The sequence below is a fragment of the Canis aureus genome, chromosome 18, assembly GCF_053574225.1.
Source record: "Canis aureus isolate CA01 chromosome 18, VMU_Caureus_v.1.0, whole genome shotgun sequence".
NCBI classification, from domain to species: domain Eukaryota; kingdom Metazoa; phylum Chordata; class Mammalia; order Carnivora; family Canidae; genus Canis; species Canis aureus.
The window spans coordinates 15,939,543-15,955,622 of NC_135628.1; the positions used below are offsets into that span (position 1 = coordinate 15,939,543).

A 16,080-nucleotide genomic window follows, 5' to 3' on the forward strand; every position below is an offset into this window, starting at 1 on the left:
AAAGAAAAAGAATTGGGATTTAAATCGACTGTGAACTGAGTAGGAGCCTACAGGTGGACATAGTTGCTGAGAAATGGACCCCCTGGTACTGACTGCATTAATGGAAATGCAGCCTTCCAAGCAGACCACACTGAAGTTGAGTCTAGAGAGAATGCTCTTAAGAGACATGTTGACAAACTTAGAATGTGCCAGAGGAGCCCACTAAGAAAGTCCCAGGAACTGGAACCATTCCATTTGGGGAAGATTTCACGTAAATGAGAAAGCTGTTATTTGAGAAGCAACAACTGTGGTTTTAGAATCTTAAGAGACCAGGATTGATATTATTTATCTTCCTTATACTGTGACCTAACCTGAATACCTTGCACACTTAATGTTGATGCTACAAAATGTTGAAAAGTTGGATTGAGGCCACATACCTGAGGAAACAGAGCTGGGAGTAGACTTGCAAGTTTCAAGAAGACTGATTTCAGCATAATGAAAAAAAGGACTGTCCAGTAATGAGAATTTTCTAGCAATAATATAAGCTTCCTTGGCAGAGTTCACTAACCTGAGGGGAGCTGACCGAGAGTGGAGGGTCACTTAGGAATATTGTAAGTGTAAGGGCTTCTGGATATCAGGTGGAGAGGTTCTAAAGGTCTCTTACTGAGATGCAGTGATTATAAGTGTTTTGATATGATTATAAAGCATCCATATATCAAACTTGTCACTAGGTTAGCATCTTCAGTACTTAGGTATTTCACAATGATTCAGACTACAAACACATGAAACAAACAGCTTTGCTCTAATTCTTCTTGTAATCAGAGAAATGATTATGCCTCCTTATCTGTAGACTGAGGAAAGGTTTACATGTAGTATCCGTTCTTTATCTTATTAACAGATTTAAACTGAGACTTTGGAGAGAACTGGGAAATGCAGTAAGAACGTGTTCTATTACATTTTGAGACACATAGGACATACATTCATTAGCGATGAATTTAAATTTCTGAAATTTAAGTCCAAAGTATGATGAATGAAATACTGCATTATCTGTCACTGAAGAATGCTTTTTAATGAAGATGATAGTTTTAATTTGCTTTAATTGATAATTCTTTTTCTTTCATCATAAACTCCAGGTATACTAAATCACACGGTTTGCTTGTTGAACAGGCTTTACCAAAAGCTAAACTTAAAGAAATTGTAGCAGAATCTGATGTTATGCTCAAGTAAGTTTCTTGGCTGTTAATTGTCTGTAGACTTATATATGTATTCTAAGTATCTGTTTTTATTAAAATAATCTATAACTATATTGCATATAAAAACAGCCGAAATATGACACCTGTCACAGAACAGAGTGAGGTAAGGAATTTAGAACGACATATTAGATCCTAGTATAGGGTATAAGAGCTTTATGGAGTTTAAATTCTTTCTTCTTGGGCATCCTGGGTGCCTCAGCAGTTTAGCGTCACCTTCAGCCCAGTGTGTGATCCTGGAGTCCTGGGATGGAGTCCCACGTCAGGCTCCCTGCATGGAGCCTGCTTCTCCCTCTGCCTGTGTCTCTACCTCTCTCTCTCTCTCTCGTGAATGAATAAATAAAATCTTCAAAATAAAATTAAAAAAAAAACTCTTTCTTTTCTTTTTTTTAAGTAGGCTCCATGCCCAGCGTGGAGCCCAACACAGGGCTTGAACTCACAACTAAGGTTAAGTCAGATGCTCAACCGACTGAGCCACTCACACACCCCGAAATTTAAGTTCTAATCTACATTTCCTTTCTCCACACTGAAAATTTCAAGAGTAGGGGCACCTGGCTGGCTCATTTGGAAGAGCATATGACTCTTGATCTCAGGGTCATGAGTTTAAGCCCCATGTTGGGTGTAGAGATTCTTAAATAAATAATACTTTAAAAGAAATTCAAGACCAATGTTAGAAATTTATGAAACCAAGACCATTTTGAAATTTTTTTTTTTAATTGGTTTTTTTTTTTTTTTTTTTTTTTTTTTTTTATTTATGATAGTCACAGAGAGAGAGAGAGGCGCAGAGACACAGGCAGAGGGAGAAGCAGGCTCCATGCACCGGGAGCCCGATGTGGGATTCGATCCCGGGTCTCCAGGATCGCGCCCTGGGCCAAAGGCAGGCGCCAAACCGCTGCGCCACCCAGGGATCCCCATTTTGAAATTTTTTAACACCACTTTTGAAAGACATAAAATATAAAAAGAATGTTTATAAATCAAGAAAAAAAAGTTTATAAATCAAGAAAAAAATATTTTGCTCAGTACCCTGTTTATGAAGTTACATGAATCTACTTTCTGTATTCTCAAACTTCCTTGAAAACTATCTCTAGGAAAGGAAATATGATTTAGCAAACAAAAATATTTGTAACACATGAATGATAAGATAAAAATATTTTTAAGCTTCTTCTGTTACCACCTCTAACAGTTTTCAACTCATTAGGTAAATATGATGAGGCCATGTTTTTTTCTATTTTCTTTCTTTTTCTTTTTCTTTTTTTTTTTTGGATGCTACATTTTAAGGTGATCTACTTCTGAGGAGGAGGAGGAGAGGAAGCATATGTCAGAAAGCATGTGAGGACAGCTAGTATTTTATACCTTTGTAGGTAGCTTAACCTGTAACCCAGGAAGAGTAAAAAGGAAAGAAACTTAGATTAATAATATTACCTACAGCTGCTGCACTTTAGGTAGGAGAGATGCCAGATGTAAAGAGAATGCAGCTCAGTTCCTACCTCCTCTGCTTTTCTAAGAGAAAGTAGTTGAGCAGGATGGCAAGCAGGAAGTGCTCCAATTCACCAGTTCACCCTAAATGGGTTTTTCAGGGTCTGGTTTTTCAAGATGTGGTTCATTATTTGCTGTTAAATGCTGTAAACTGTGAACTGTAGACTTATATCCATATTTAATTTGAATCTAAATCATCTAATTTGTACTCTTAAAAATATTAAAAGGAGGGCAGCCCAGATGGCTCAGCAGTTTAGCGCCCGCCTTCGGTCCAGGGCATGATTCTGGAGACCCGGGATTGAGTCCCACATCAGGCTCCCTGCATGGAGCCTGCTTCTCCCTCTGCCTGTGTCTCTGCCTCTCTCTCTCTCTGTGTCTATCATGAATAAATAAATAAAAATAGTTTTTAAAAAATTAAAAGGAATGCAAAGAGTTAACTGTTTGAGAATCTTGCACTAGTGTTATAGACTTGGATAACCATGCTTTTCGGGAATATCTGAAAAGGGAATATAAATGAGCCATGGAATTAGGTAGACATGTTTTACTTTTTTTTTCTAGGTGAAAAGGAGATATATTTTCCTCTTTAACAATCAGTTCCTACCTCCATCTTGCAGGGAAGGGTATGAGAATTTCTTTGATAAACTTCAAGAATATGGTATCCCTGTGTTCATATTTTCGGCTGGTATTGGTGATATACTAGAGGAGGTGATCCATCAAGCTGGCGTTTATCACCCAAACATCACAGTAGTGTCCAACTTCATGGATTTTGATGACAATGTAAGAACAGCAAATCATTCTTCATAATTACTATTAAAATCTGAATATATTTAATCATGTAAATGTGTTTATTATTTAATGTATATTCATTAAACTAGGTCACTCAGTAGGCCTACTGTGGGACTCATCATCTCCTAGTGTTATATACATGTCCATGTTTTAAAAATAATATGCTTTTCTTAAACTCTTGCTTCCCAAGCTATAGACTAATATTAAAATTAGAAAAAGTTTGTTTAATGTCATTCAGTGCAGCAACTCTGAATTCAGACAACATCCATAGGTGGAAAAAAAAAGAATTAGAACTGATACTATTTGAACAGGCTCTTCTAATTAAAACAGTACATTGTAGGGGCAGCCCCGGTGGCGCAGCGGTTTGGCGCTGCCTGCAGCCTGGGGTGTGATCCTGGAGACCCAGAATCGAGTCCCACATCGGGCTCCCTGCATGGAGCTTGCTTCTCCCTCTGCCTGTGTCTCTGCCTCTCTCTCTCTGTGTCTATGAATAAATAAATAAAAATGTTAAAAAAAAAAAAAACAGTACATTGTGATATACATTTCCAGTTAGGAATCAAATGAAAAGTAAAGATTGGATTTTCAATTTATTGTGTTTGACATTTAAAGTAGTCTCTAGAAAGTCATTAACTTCTCAGAGCCCTCCTTACTTATCATGAATGTGAAAAAAAAAACAATAGAATTTATGTTTTTTATAGGGGGTGCTAAAAGGATTTAAAGGCGAACTAATTCATGTATTTAACAAACATGATGGTGCCTTGAAGAACACAGAATATTTCAATCGACTAAAAGACAATAGCAACATCATTCTGCTGGGAGATTCCCAAGGGGACATAAGAATGGCAGATGGAGTAGCCAACGTTGAACATATCCTGAAAATTGGATATCTAAACGATAGAGTAAGTATATAGATCTGTCATTTAATTTTTTTGTAAGAAAAATAAGGGTGGAACTTAATAGGCAGTTGTTAACTATACATGTGTGAGAAAGTAGAGACATTTTGATTGCTCTTTATCCCTTTGTTTTGGTGTAGTTAAGGGAGTTGGGATGCACATGTGAACTGTCGGTACTGTGATGGCTTCTTTGGCCTCTCCCCACTAGAAACCTCTCCTGCTCCTTAATCTTGAGAGTGTAAAATGTCTCCAATGTTACCAGGTGTTGCTTGGGCACAGTCTCCCCAGTTGAGAACCACTTACCTAGAGAGAAATGACTTTGGAAGTAAAGCCACCCTGTGGGATAATTTCTATGTCCATGAGTCTTAAAAGTTTGAAAGTATTTCTTCATTTCAGAAGTTTTATGAAAGTAAATTAAATTTACTACATTTTGCCCAAAAGATTGAACCTAACAATGAGATTAACACTGAAACTATTTACTTCTCCTTCCTGCATATCCATCTAATTTTTCTGTTGTTGTTGATTAGGTTGATGAGCTTTTAGAAAAGTATATGGACTCTTATGACATTGTTCTAGTAAAAGACGAGTCATTGGATGTAGCCAACTCTATCTTACAGAAGATTCTATAAACAAGCATTCTTCAAGAAGACCTCTCACCTGTGGGTGCAATTGATGCAAGAACTGCTCACCTATTCATCTTGCTGAAAGACTTCTATTTATAATGCGTTATTGCTTTTAAAGTTTTTTCTCTCTGTTACTGAGGTATTTTCGGACATTGAATCCATCAACTGGAAGTTCCTTTTTTTTCCTCATTTCTCTCAACACACTCCTCAACTATATTTTTTAACAGATTTAAAAAGAAAATCATAAAGCCAAAATTTGAAAAATAACTCCCTGCATTTCCAGAGTGAATTTTGTAATGTTATCATGAGGTTTTTGAGGAAACTTTTTACTCTGGGAGAGTTTGTATAAGTTTAAAAAGAAATTTTATGAAATGGTGAAATAATGTGCATGATTTTAAGTTGCCATTTTTGTAATTTGGGTGACTTATGTTGATGATATCACCATCTCCTTAAATTGTGTTATGTTTGGTTATTTTGTTTTGTGAAAGTCAGTATTAACCAGAAAATATTGGCACTCAGTGTTTGAAAATATTGGCACTCAGTTTGGTATCCACATGTCTGTCACTAATCATTACAAAATGTTCTGTATGGAAGCACTGATGATACACATGAAATGCAAAGCCTTTTTAAATTGTACTGTCAAGAAAATTATTAATCATTTATTCAACAAATATTTATTAAGCACCTGCTGTGTTTTTCCTGTGTCTGTGTTGGGGGTGTGGGGGGCTGTGGGATGAGTCCAAGTGTCATGGTCATAATGGCTATTTAGAGTGAATATTTTTAAACTTAAAATTAAAAGTTTAAGGATAGATAGTTGCAGAAGAAATGAATTAACCCTTCAGAAAATGGTGGGGACAGGGAAAATCGTTATCCCTCATTGAAAGTACCGGTAAAAGAGAGTACTTTGTTTTAAGTCTCGGAGTTTCAGAAATAGGCCACAGGCAGGGAACAAAGTGTAGCTGGGTCTCCTGTCAACTAAAACTGAGTATGCTAAATTAGGAACCAACATTCCTGTCTTCAGTCTGACTTCCCATTCCAAATTTCTGCTGCCCAATAATTGGTTTCCACAAGGTTTAGACTTGCCATTGTGATAAATTTGACCCTGACTCTATTTCACTCCAGAGTCTACAAGCTGCTAATTCCTTAAAGCATCTGAGCTGTGATACAGAGCATGTTCCAACTAGTACTGGACATCCAGTGCAGTCTGCAGTCTCTAGTACAATTTGATGTGGCAGGTAGGCAAGGTCTGGCAATGAAAATCTTTTTCCTGGGGCAGCCCATTCTTATCTTCTACCGCTACCTCTCTTTTCTATAATAAACAATAAAACAGAGTTTATAGTGGCCAAAAGTAGACTATTCCCTGCTTGAGTTGGGAATTTCTAATCTGATGATAGCTTTTTATCCCATATTGCTATTAGAGTTTGCTGTATTGACTGTTTTACAATTATAGCATGCTTCTGCAAATAAGCATAGTGCATGGCATAAATGTAAAGAATACTGAAGTTATGACCTCTGTTCTCATCATGGCCTAACCCTTTACTAAGACTATAGGTCAGGCACCTCCCTATAAAGTGAAGGCCTTGAGGGCATGCAGTCTCTATAGCCCCTTCTAGCTTCTATCTAACTTGGTTATCAAGCCAAGGCCCCTGTTGCTTTTACTACATACCTGTGACACTGTCACATCTCACCGCCCCTGTTTCTATTGATGCTTAAAATAATTTGTGTTCAAGTTCAGTTTTCAGAACAGTTCAGTGTCACCATTAGGAAATGGGCTATAGGGACGCCTGGGTGGCTCAGCCATTGAGAGTCTGCCTTCGGCTCAGGGCGTGATCCTGGGGTCCCGGGATCGAGTCCCACATCGGGCTCCCTGCATGGAGCCTGCTTCTCCCTCTGCCTATGTCTCTGCCTTTCTCTGTGTCTCTCATGAATAAATAAATAAAATCTTTAAAAAAAAAAAAAAAAGGAAATGGGCTATAGAGTCAGACTGGATTTGAATCCTCTTTCTACCACTCAGTAACTGTGGTCAGGACACATTATTTAACCTGTGTCCCAGCTTGTTCATCTGTAAAGTGAAGGTAATGATACATCCTCGATATTTCATTGTGAGGGTGACATGTACTCACCAACGCCACTGTATGCTTTTAAGTTTGATATTTGCATTTAGAACAACTAAGCACAAGTATTCAATATTGGTAGCTATGACCCATCCACAAAAGTATAAGCACAGTCTGGATGGATGGATGAAACGGAAAGCTCTTCTGCAGACTTAGTGAACACTGGCAGCGTGTAGCAACTACCACATTCTCTAAAGGAGATGGCGCCTGCCTTTGGCCCAGGGTGTGATCCTGGAGACCCAAGATCGAGTCCCACGTCGGGCTCCCGGTGCATGGAGCCTGCTTCTCCCTCTGCCTGTGTCTCTGCCTCTCTCTCTCTCTCTCTCTCTCTCTGTGTGTGTGTGTGTGTGTGTGTGACTATCATAAATAAATAAAAATTAAAAAAAAAAAAAAAGGAAGGCGGGTAGGAGAAGAAAGTTACTAGCAAATAAAAGGATTGATCTGGGCAAGACAACCTTCCCTTAGGGGTAAGGACAAGTGACAAGCAATTAGGTTTTTTGTGGGGTGTTTTTTTTTTTCAATTTTGAAGTTTACTTTATGAGGTAAAGCAGTTTCGTTGCTGAGATGAACAATTTTGATGAAACTGAGAAACAGAAACAATTGTCAGAGATACTAGTTTATATGAGAGTGGTTTTGCAAGGGCTCTGCATTCCACGGTATGTTTAGTAGACACCAGAGTTGATTAGGCAGGTTATTAAAGGTTTTTTTTTTAAAGATTTATTTATTTATTTATGATAAGACATAGAGAGGAGAGAGAGAGAGAGAGAGAGGCAGAGACACAGGAGGAGGGAGAAGCAGGTTCCATGCCGGGAGCCCGACGCGGGACTTGATCCCGGGACTCCAGGATCGCGCCCTGGGCCAAAGGCAGGCGCTAAACCACTGAGCCACCCAGGGATCCCCTAAAGGGTTTTTTTTTTTTTTAAAGAGACTTGGGGTTCAGGGTTCTCTCTTTGGCATACCCCATGGAGAATCAGGGAGGAAAAGATATGTGGGATCTGAATAACTAATCCTGAAACTTGGCCAGGGTTAACTCAAGATTCACCAGTCCTACTGTGTTTTATAGTTATTCCAATATTTCGGTACAATTTTAATAGATAAGATAAAAATGCCTGAGGTGTGAGTCACAGGCCTTCAAGTCCATCCAACCTGGATGAGTCTTAGATTCTCTCTAGGACATTTAGCAAATTATTTCTTTGTCGTCATCGTCTTCGTCTTCTTTGTCTTCATCTACTTTGTCTTCTTTGTAGTCGTCTTTGTCATCTTCGTCTTCATCTTCTTTGTCGTCGTCTTCGTCTTCTTCGTCTTCATCTTTCTTCTTTTTTAGATTTTATTGATTTATTCATGAGAGACAGAGAGAGGCAGAGACACAGGCAGAGAGAGAAGCAGACTCCCTGTGGGGAGCCCAATGCAGGACTCGATCCCAGGACCCCAGGATCACGACCTGAGCGAAAGGCAGATGCTCAACCACTGAGCCACCCAGGTGCCCCACATTTAGTAAGTTTCTAAGTTTCCTATGCCTTGGTTTCCTCATCTCTAAAGTGGGGCCTGAACTCGAGGTGAGGACTGATTAAATGAACAGTCACTCGTCCAACAAATATTGAAGTCCTTACTACGGGCTAGGTTCTAGAGACACGATAATGAATACATTCCACATGCTTCCTGCCCTCGTGTAGCTTCCATCCTAATGGATGAGACAGGAAAAAGAGGTAGGCTATTATAAATAAGATACTGTGAAGAAACCAACACAAGGGATCCCTGGGTGGCTCAGTCGTTTAGCACCTGCCTTTGGCCTGGGGCGTGATCCTAGAGTCCCCGGATTGAGTCCCGCGTCGGGCTCCTGGCATGGAGCCTGCTTCTCCCTCTGCCTGTGTCTCTGCCTCTCTCTCAATGTCTATCATGAATAAATAAATAAAATCTTTTTTAAAATATTTAAAAAAAAAAGAAACCAACACAAATGACAAGGATCCTGTTTTAGATAAGGTAGCCAGAGAAAGCTCTGAGGAGATAATATTTCAGCCAAAGCCTGAAGGAAAAGGAGCCAGCCATGAGCGGAACTGAAGCAGAAACATTCCAGGAAGAGGGAAAACGGTCTGGAGTAAAAAACTTTAGGTGTTCAAAGAACTGAGAACTGGTTTAGTAGTATTTTGAGCAAAGGGAAGAATGGAATAATGAATGGGAGGTGAGGGTGCCAGATGACACAGGTCTTTGTAGGTCGTGAGTTTGGTTTTTTCTCCCTGCAGCGGACTGCCATGATCACACCAGCTGACATGTGGAAGATTCATTGAGGCAGATACACTCCAGTGAATCAGCGCGCTGCTGCGGAAGTCTGAACTCAAAAATTTTTTTAATTGATTTTATTTATTTGACAGTGAATGAGAAAGAAAGACAGCATATGAGGAAGCAACAGGCAGAGGAAGAGAGAAACAGGCTCCCTGCTGAGCAGAGAGTCCAACGTGGGACTCATCCTAGGACCCCAGGATCATGATCTGAGCCAAAGGCAGATGCTCAACCGACAGCCACCCAGGTGCCCCTAAACTAGAAATTATAGTAGGATTCAGAGAAAAGTGGATCATTTTCAGTAGTTTAGGTTTAGAAATGACAAGACTTGCTTTTTGATTAAATGTGTAGGGTGAGAGAGGAGGAAGGGTCTCACAGATGTCTCATTTAAGCAAATGGGGGTGGGGGAAGAAAGAAGAGCAGGCTTGGGGGGAGGGTGTTGGAAAGGGAGTGGGAATGTACATTCTCTTTTAGACATGCAAAGCTCGAGGTGCCTGTAAGGAACACAAGGGAAGATAACAAATAGACCAGAGCTTAAAGGAGAAATTTTGGCTGGACTCATGCATTATATGTCTGCATTTAAATGAGATCCGAATATGGCCAGTGTAAGCTGGAAGGAATGCCTTGACCTATTAGAATTCCAACATTAATGGCCAAGACCACATGGAATCAAACACATTATTTTAATAAGCATGAAAGCTTTATACCTGCAGCTAGCAATAAATAAGCAGTATTCTTTTTTTAATTTTTTTTAAAAGATTTTATTTATTTATTCATGAGAGATACAGAGAGAGAGGCAAAGACACAGGCAGAGGGAGAAGCAGGCTCCATGCCGGGAGCCTGACGTGGGACTCAATCCTGGGACTCCAGGATCATGCCTTGGGCCAAAGGTAGACACTCAACTGCTGAGCGGCCACCCAGCCATCCCAAGGAGTGGTATTACTGATTTATAAAAAGATGCAGATCCCCAAGAAAGCCAAGGAAAAAGACTTCAAAGAAAGCAACCTTGGGGCATCTGGGTGGCTCAGGTGGTTATGCGTCTGACTCTTGGTTTCGGCTCAGGTCATGATCTCAGGATCGTGAGATCGAGCCCCACATTGGGTTCTGCACTGGGCCCAGAGTCTGCTTGAGATTCTCTCTCCCTTTCCCTCTACCCCAGCTCATGCTATCTGTCTCTCTCTCTCAAATATACACATACATACATACAAAAAGAAAGCAAACTTGTTCCTAGAAACCGAAGACATTGAAGTGCTATGTGTAAACACTTATTATATAGACTCCTGCGTCAGCTCTCCTGACAAAATGAAATCTTTTTCTGTCTTTTAAGTAATAATTTTGAAAGATATTATAAACTCCTCCATAATAAGAGATCAAAACTCACCAGGTTTTAACAAAATAATGCAGATTGCCTGTGCTTGCAAGGTAGCCTAGTGGCGTTTCAAGCACACTGGTCACATGCCTACTCATATGTCATGTTTCCTGAAGATACTTTACTCTCCCACTGGGCATCAGTTACCTATGTCATCTTTAGAGCCTGAAGTCCAGAATATGTGTAAGTCAGAAGTTAGGTGGTCACAATCTGTAGCTTGTGAACAGCCGTTCGTTCTATCAAGAGATCCAAGCAGCCTCAAGCAGCAACACAGAAATTGAGTATAAGATATGATTAAGAGAAATGCTCTGCGGCATCTCTACCCTATATTTGGCTCCCTGATGAGCATTCACATTCCTGCTGGCATAGCTGTAACCTACAATCATAATGCAAATGTAAACAAGTGTTGGAGCAGCATTCTAAAGTGAGGCCATCTGAGCAGCTGGTCCTTCCAGAGATTAAAGCCTCTGACGTAGTCACAGATTATTGAATGTCCTTTTAGCAACAGGAAAAATGGAAGCACCCAGGTAGCACTCAACAACAACCCCCATGTGGAGAACCATAAATACTACACAGTATCATTTATATGTGGCATTAAAACAAAATTTAAGCTTAAGTCATAGAATACAAAAGTGGTTATTGGGGGATAGGAGAAATAAAGGTCGATAAAAAGGCACAAACTTTCAGCTATAAGATAAAGTCTGAGGACTTAATGAGTAACATGGTGACCTATATTGTATAGTTTTAAACTTTGCTGAGAGTAGAACCTAAATGTTCTCATCAAAAAAAAAAAAAAAAGCGCTAAGTGGGAGAGATCCTTTTTTTTTTTTTTTTCCACGGAGACCTAGGCAGAGGGAGAAGCAGGCCCCCTGAGGGGACCCTGATGTGGGACGCGATTCCAGGACTCTGGGATCACAACCTGAGCGGAAGGCAGACAGACGCTCAACCACTGAGCCACTCAGGCATCCGAGAAATCCTTTCAGAAGTAAGCATACTATATTAAATCATCATGTACACTTTAAATATCTTATAATGTTATTTGTTCATTACACCTCAGTAAGGCTGGAGAAGGAAAAAACAAAAACCCAGGTGTCAAGGCTGGAGACCCAAGAAGACCCAGTATTGAATCTAAGTCTGAAGGCCAGAGGAGACTAAGGTTTCAGCTCAGCAGCCAGGCCAGCAGAGTTTAAAAACAAAAACAAGGGGCACCTGGGTGGCTCAGTCAGTTAAGCATCTGCCTTCAGCTCAGGTCATGACCCCAGGGTCCTGGGATCAAGCCCCATGTGGGGCTGCACTCTGCTCAGCTGGTGTGTGTGGGGGTATTTGCTGTTCCCTCGCACTCTCTCAAAATAAATAATGCTGTCTCTCTCTCAAATAATAAAATCTTCAAAAAAAAAAAAAAAATCCCTCCAGTCTTGAAGCTCTGGGGCCCACAGTCCTTAATTACCCCAGAGAAATCTTTTATTCAGCCAACCTATCTCCACTACCAAAGAAAATAGCCAGTGAAGAAATCCAAACAGGACCAACTAAAAATCTGGGGCAGAGAATAAGCATCAGGTTTTTTTTTTTTTTTTTAACTTATTTATTTATGATAGTCACACACACACACAGAGAGAGAGAGGGGCAGAGACACAGGCAGAGGGAGAAGCAGGCTCCATGCACCGGGAGCCCGATGTGGGATTCGATCCCGGGTCTCCAGGATCGCGCCCTGGGCCAAAGGCAGGCGCCAAACCGCTGCGCCACCCAGGGATCCCAGCATCAGGTTTTTATCTTCATGGAGATGTGTAAGGATAATGAGGTGTTATAGGCCAAATGCATTCCAAAAGGCGATTCAGTTTAGCTAGATTACAACCTATCTAGTACACTGAAGGAATTCTGTGAAACAGAAAATCTTGAGTGACGGTGTGCTATGTAGAAGACAGGTCATGGAACGTTAGTTACCATGACAGCAGCAGCCAGGAAGGCCATGGCAGGCATCTCCTTTGCCTTCCAGAAGCGTAGAGTCTCTGAGGTTGCTTCTGCAGAGTAAATAGTAACATCTGCTTTTAGAAAAACATACATTTTTCTTTATACGTGTGCCAGTTACTCTCCATTTGCTTTGACTCCAACCCCTATAGTCATTCTCCACTTTTCTCTGCACCCCAAAAAGCTGGCCTCCAAGAATACCAGCCCCTAGCCTCTTCTTCCTTCGGCTTCAGACTGGGTTCAGCTAGTGGGCACCAGTGACAGGACGCAGAATGGGGTGTTTCTGCCCTCACCACTCTGCTATGCTGCCAGCCACAGTTGTGGGCATGGCTGTGGCTCCCCTTCACCTTTCAGGCCCAGGGGGAGAAGGGCCTCTTATGTTGCTCTCCAACAGGTATCATGACCTCCTTACTAGGTCTCTGAGCCCTGCCCACCCTTCTGTAAAGTCCTTTAGGTAGCTTCTCTTCAAAAGTCCCACGGGAGGGCGTGCTTCCTGCCAGGAGGATGCCAACTGACGCACCCCCTGTATCCCGGACCTTACATGCCTTCAAATTAACGAGATGCAGTCCTCAAGGGAATTCTCAAGGGCTAATCAAGGTGTTTTTCTCATGGGCTCCTCTTGGCCTTCAAATAAAACTCCACAAAACCTGATGTTATTCAATTTTTTTTATATATGAAAAGATCTGTTTTCCAACATTTATTCCACTGAATGAGTGCACAGCATTTTCACAAACTATCTCAGGGCTACATCAGTACAAAACAGTTTAAATTAGTAAAACAAAGCAGTTTCAAAAGGAAAACCATGGATTACTTCAGGGTGGATGCCACCACCACTTGGAACAGAGGACGTAAGGCAGCAAGGTGGTTACCGCATAACATGGGGAAAGGCTAGCAGGTAATAGTGTCCTTGTTCTACATAGATTGACACCCCTGGGCTGTAAAGCACCTCCCCCTCCAGGACTGAATGAGTGGAAATATGTCTCCTTGTTTATGCTCATCTACCTGTTGGGGTGACATTTCCATCTTGGTCATAATGAAATACTCTGGAGCGTGGCTCAGCCACCAGCCCTGTGCATATCTATCTGATCGAAAGATTCAGGGAGGACAGAGCAATGGGAATAAGAAACAGTGAAGCAGATAATCTTGCATGGCAAACACAGAATCAAATGCTCTACTCGTAGCCCACAATGCCTTTTGTTTGGTCCACTAATTTTCTTAACTTCCAAGTTATTCAGCCAATTGGAAGACCACGATAGGTAGGCACAACTGACTATAAAGTGTGTGTGTGTGTGTGTGTGTGTGTGTGTGTGTGTAGCAGGAAGGTGGAAGCTGGGCATTACCAGAGCCTATACAGGCCACTGATACAGTTTTGGGGGCTTTGGGGGAATACTGCTGGGATATGCTCCTTGTCTTTTCTGCTCATCTGGAGAACACTTTTTAAAACACCAGCAAGTTAAAAAAAAAAAAAAAAAAGGTTAATCCTCTTTATGTGGCTATTCTGGACACTTCTGTTCCCTCCAAGATGGTTGTTACTTCTGTATGACACTATTTTCCTTTAACAACAAAACTACCTGAAAGGCTCACAAAACAGCGGTTGACTGTACAGTACAGCCTTTTCACCCTCTACGCAGCCCCTGCTAAAGCACCTTGCACCAATTTTGTTTCATATCACTGGCATTTGGCCTAAAATTCTCACCATGTGTATCGACCCATCCCTGACATGCCCCAGGTACTATGTGACCATCTGCTACTTGTGGACGATTCACCTTCTGAGAGACCCTCGCGCTCTCACTTCTCATTCTGCCACGACAGGGGGCTTGGTGTCACACAAGTGGCCCGAGTCAGGTTTAGAGTTCATCATGTTTGGCCTCCTGGTCTTTGAGTTTAAATTCTTCTGCCGTGACCTTTCCATCTCCATTCCGGTCCTGGTTGGTGAACATGTTCTTCACAATCATCTCAGCATCAAAACCAGGAGCAAGTTTCCCTTTGCCAGATGCCACCTGGGCATGAATGTACTCTGAGAACTAGAGAGACAGGGAACAGGACAGACCATGAGACACAGCTGCCGAACCCGGGCCCGAACGGAACCCGAACAGAGAGAGCATCCCCAGGGCATCGGGAGTCCAGAGGCTAGAATTTGGGGTCTGAGCTCACAAAACAGACAAAATTCTGTGAGCTACACCACCTGTTTTTTTCTTTAGATGCAGATGAAAACCCCTGGCTAATGACTCCAGGAGCCCCTAGGTTCCAGGCAGCTAATACACGGCAGGGACTAGAGCTATCTGTTCTTTCCCAATCAACACTTAGTTCTCCATCAAAGGGTGATCTAACCACCTGAGCCTCTGAGAACATTGCTGCCTGTACTCATTCATTCATTCATATAGTAAAAACATTGTCTACTGTGTGCTGAGCACCATTCAAGATCCTAGAGAGATATCTTTATTTTTTTTTAATTTTTAAAAGATTTTATTTATTCATGAGAGACACACAGAGAGAGAGAGAGAGAGAGAGGCAGAGACAAGGCAGAGGGAGAAGCAGGCTCCACGCAGGGAGCCTGATGTGGGACTCAATCCCGGGCCGCCAGGATCACACCCTGGGCTGAAGGCGGCGCTAAACTGCTGGGCCACTGGGGCTGCCCAAGAGATATCTTTTAAAAAAAAAAATCCTGCCCTTGTAATTCTAGCATATCAGATTGGGAAACACACAATTAGAAATGAACATAAATAAAAATAAGTAAGTCACATATTAAGTTAGAAAGTAAAATGCTCTAGAAAACAAAAGATTAGAGCCAAGCAAGGAAGATCAAGAGTACAGGTAGAGAAGCAGGTTGAGGTCCCCATCCACCTGTCAGGGTAAAACCCCAATGCATAAAGGAGACTCGTGCAAAGACTTGAAGGGAGGGAATGAGCCAAACAGTTATCCAGGAAGTGTCTTCTGAGCAGACAGCTGGAGCAAAGGCCCAAGGGGGGAGCATGGCTGGTGGTAGTTACACTGAGCAGGTCATGGAGAATCTTTGTGGGGCCTTTATAGGCCAGTGTGAGGACTTTGGAAACAGAGGCTTCTGCAGGGTTGTGAGACAAAGCAAGCCATGATCCAATTTAAGTTTTAGAAGGATCATTCTAGCTGCTGTGAGGGGCAAGGGCGAAAGCAGGAAGACCATAGAGGTCCAAGCCAGAGCCAGGAGGCACTGGACCACGAGGCTGCAGAGTTAGATGGATGGTGAGAAACGGTCAGGCTCTGGATACATTTTCAAGATGGAGCTAGAATGACTTCCTGGTGGATTTATGATAGGCTATGTGAGAAAGAGAGTCGTCAAAGATTACTGAGTGCTCTCGCCTGAGCAACTGG

General features: G+C 41.6%; 2 protein-coding genes and 1 long non-coding RNA gene across 8 annotated transcripts in view; 2 read left to right on the forward strand and 1 right to left on the reverse strand.

Moving 5' to 3' along the window:
- Positions 1–5,691, forward strand: part of NT5C3A (5'-nucleotidase, cytosolic IIIA) — a 55,173-nt gene extending 49,482 nt beyond the window's left edge. For 5 of the 6 annotated variants that reach the window (XM_077856249.1, XM_077856253.1, XM_077856254.1 and 2 more), the window contains 4 exons: positions 1,113–1,202; positions 3,320–3,482; positions 4,190–4,390; positions 4,912–5,691. In XM_077856249.1, coding sequence (XP_077712375.1) covers positions 1,113–1,202; positions 3,320–3,482; positions 4,190–4,390; positions 4,912–5,013 — 556 coding nt within the window. In that variant the 3' untranslated portion in view covers positions 5,014–5,691. The remainder of the gene's footprint in view (positions 1–1,112; positions 1,203–3,319; positions 3,483–4,189; positions 4,391–4,911) is intronic. The other variant, XM_077856250.1, reaches the window with a different exon arrangement.
- A 3,341-nt stretch (positions 5,692–9,032) lies between these two features.
- Positions 9,033–14,644, forward strand: LOC144288616 (uncharacterized). Its single transcript, XR_013356576.1, has 2 exons — positions 9,033–12,324; positions 12,530–14,644. It is a non-coding gene; the product is annotated as an uncharacterized LOC144288616 (long non-coding RNA).
- Positions 13,384–16,080, reverse strand: part of FKBP9 (FKBP prolyl isomerase 9) — a 39,922-nt gene continuing 37,225 nt past the window's right edge. The window contains exon 10 of the mRNA XM_077856256.1: positions 13,384–14,756. Coding sequence (XP_077712382.1) covers positions 14,580–14,756 — 177 coding nt within the window. The 3' untranslated portion in view covers positions 13,384–14,579. The remainder of the gene's footprint in view (positions 14,757–16,080) is intronic.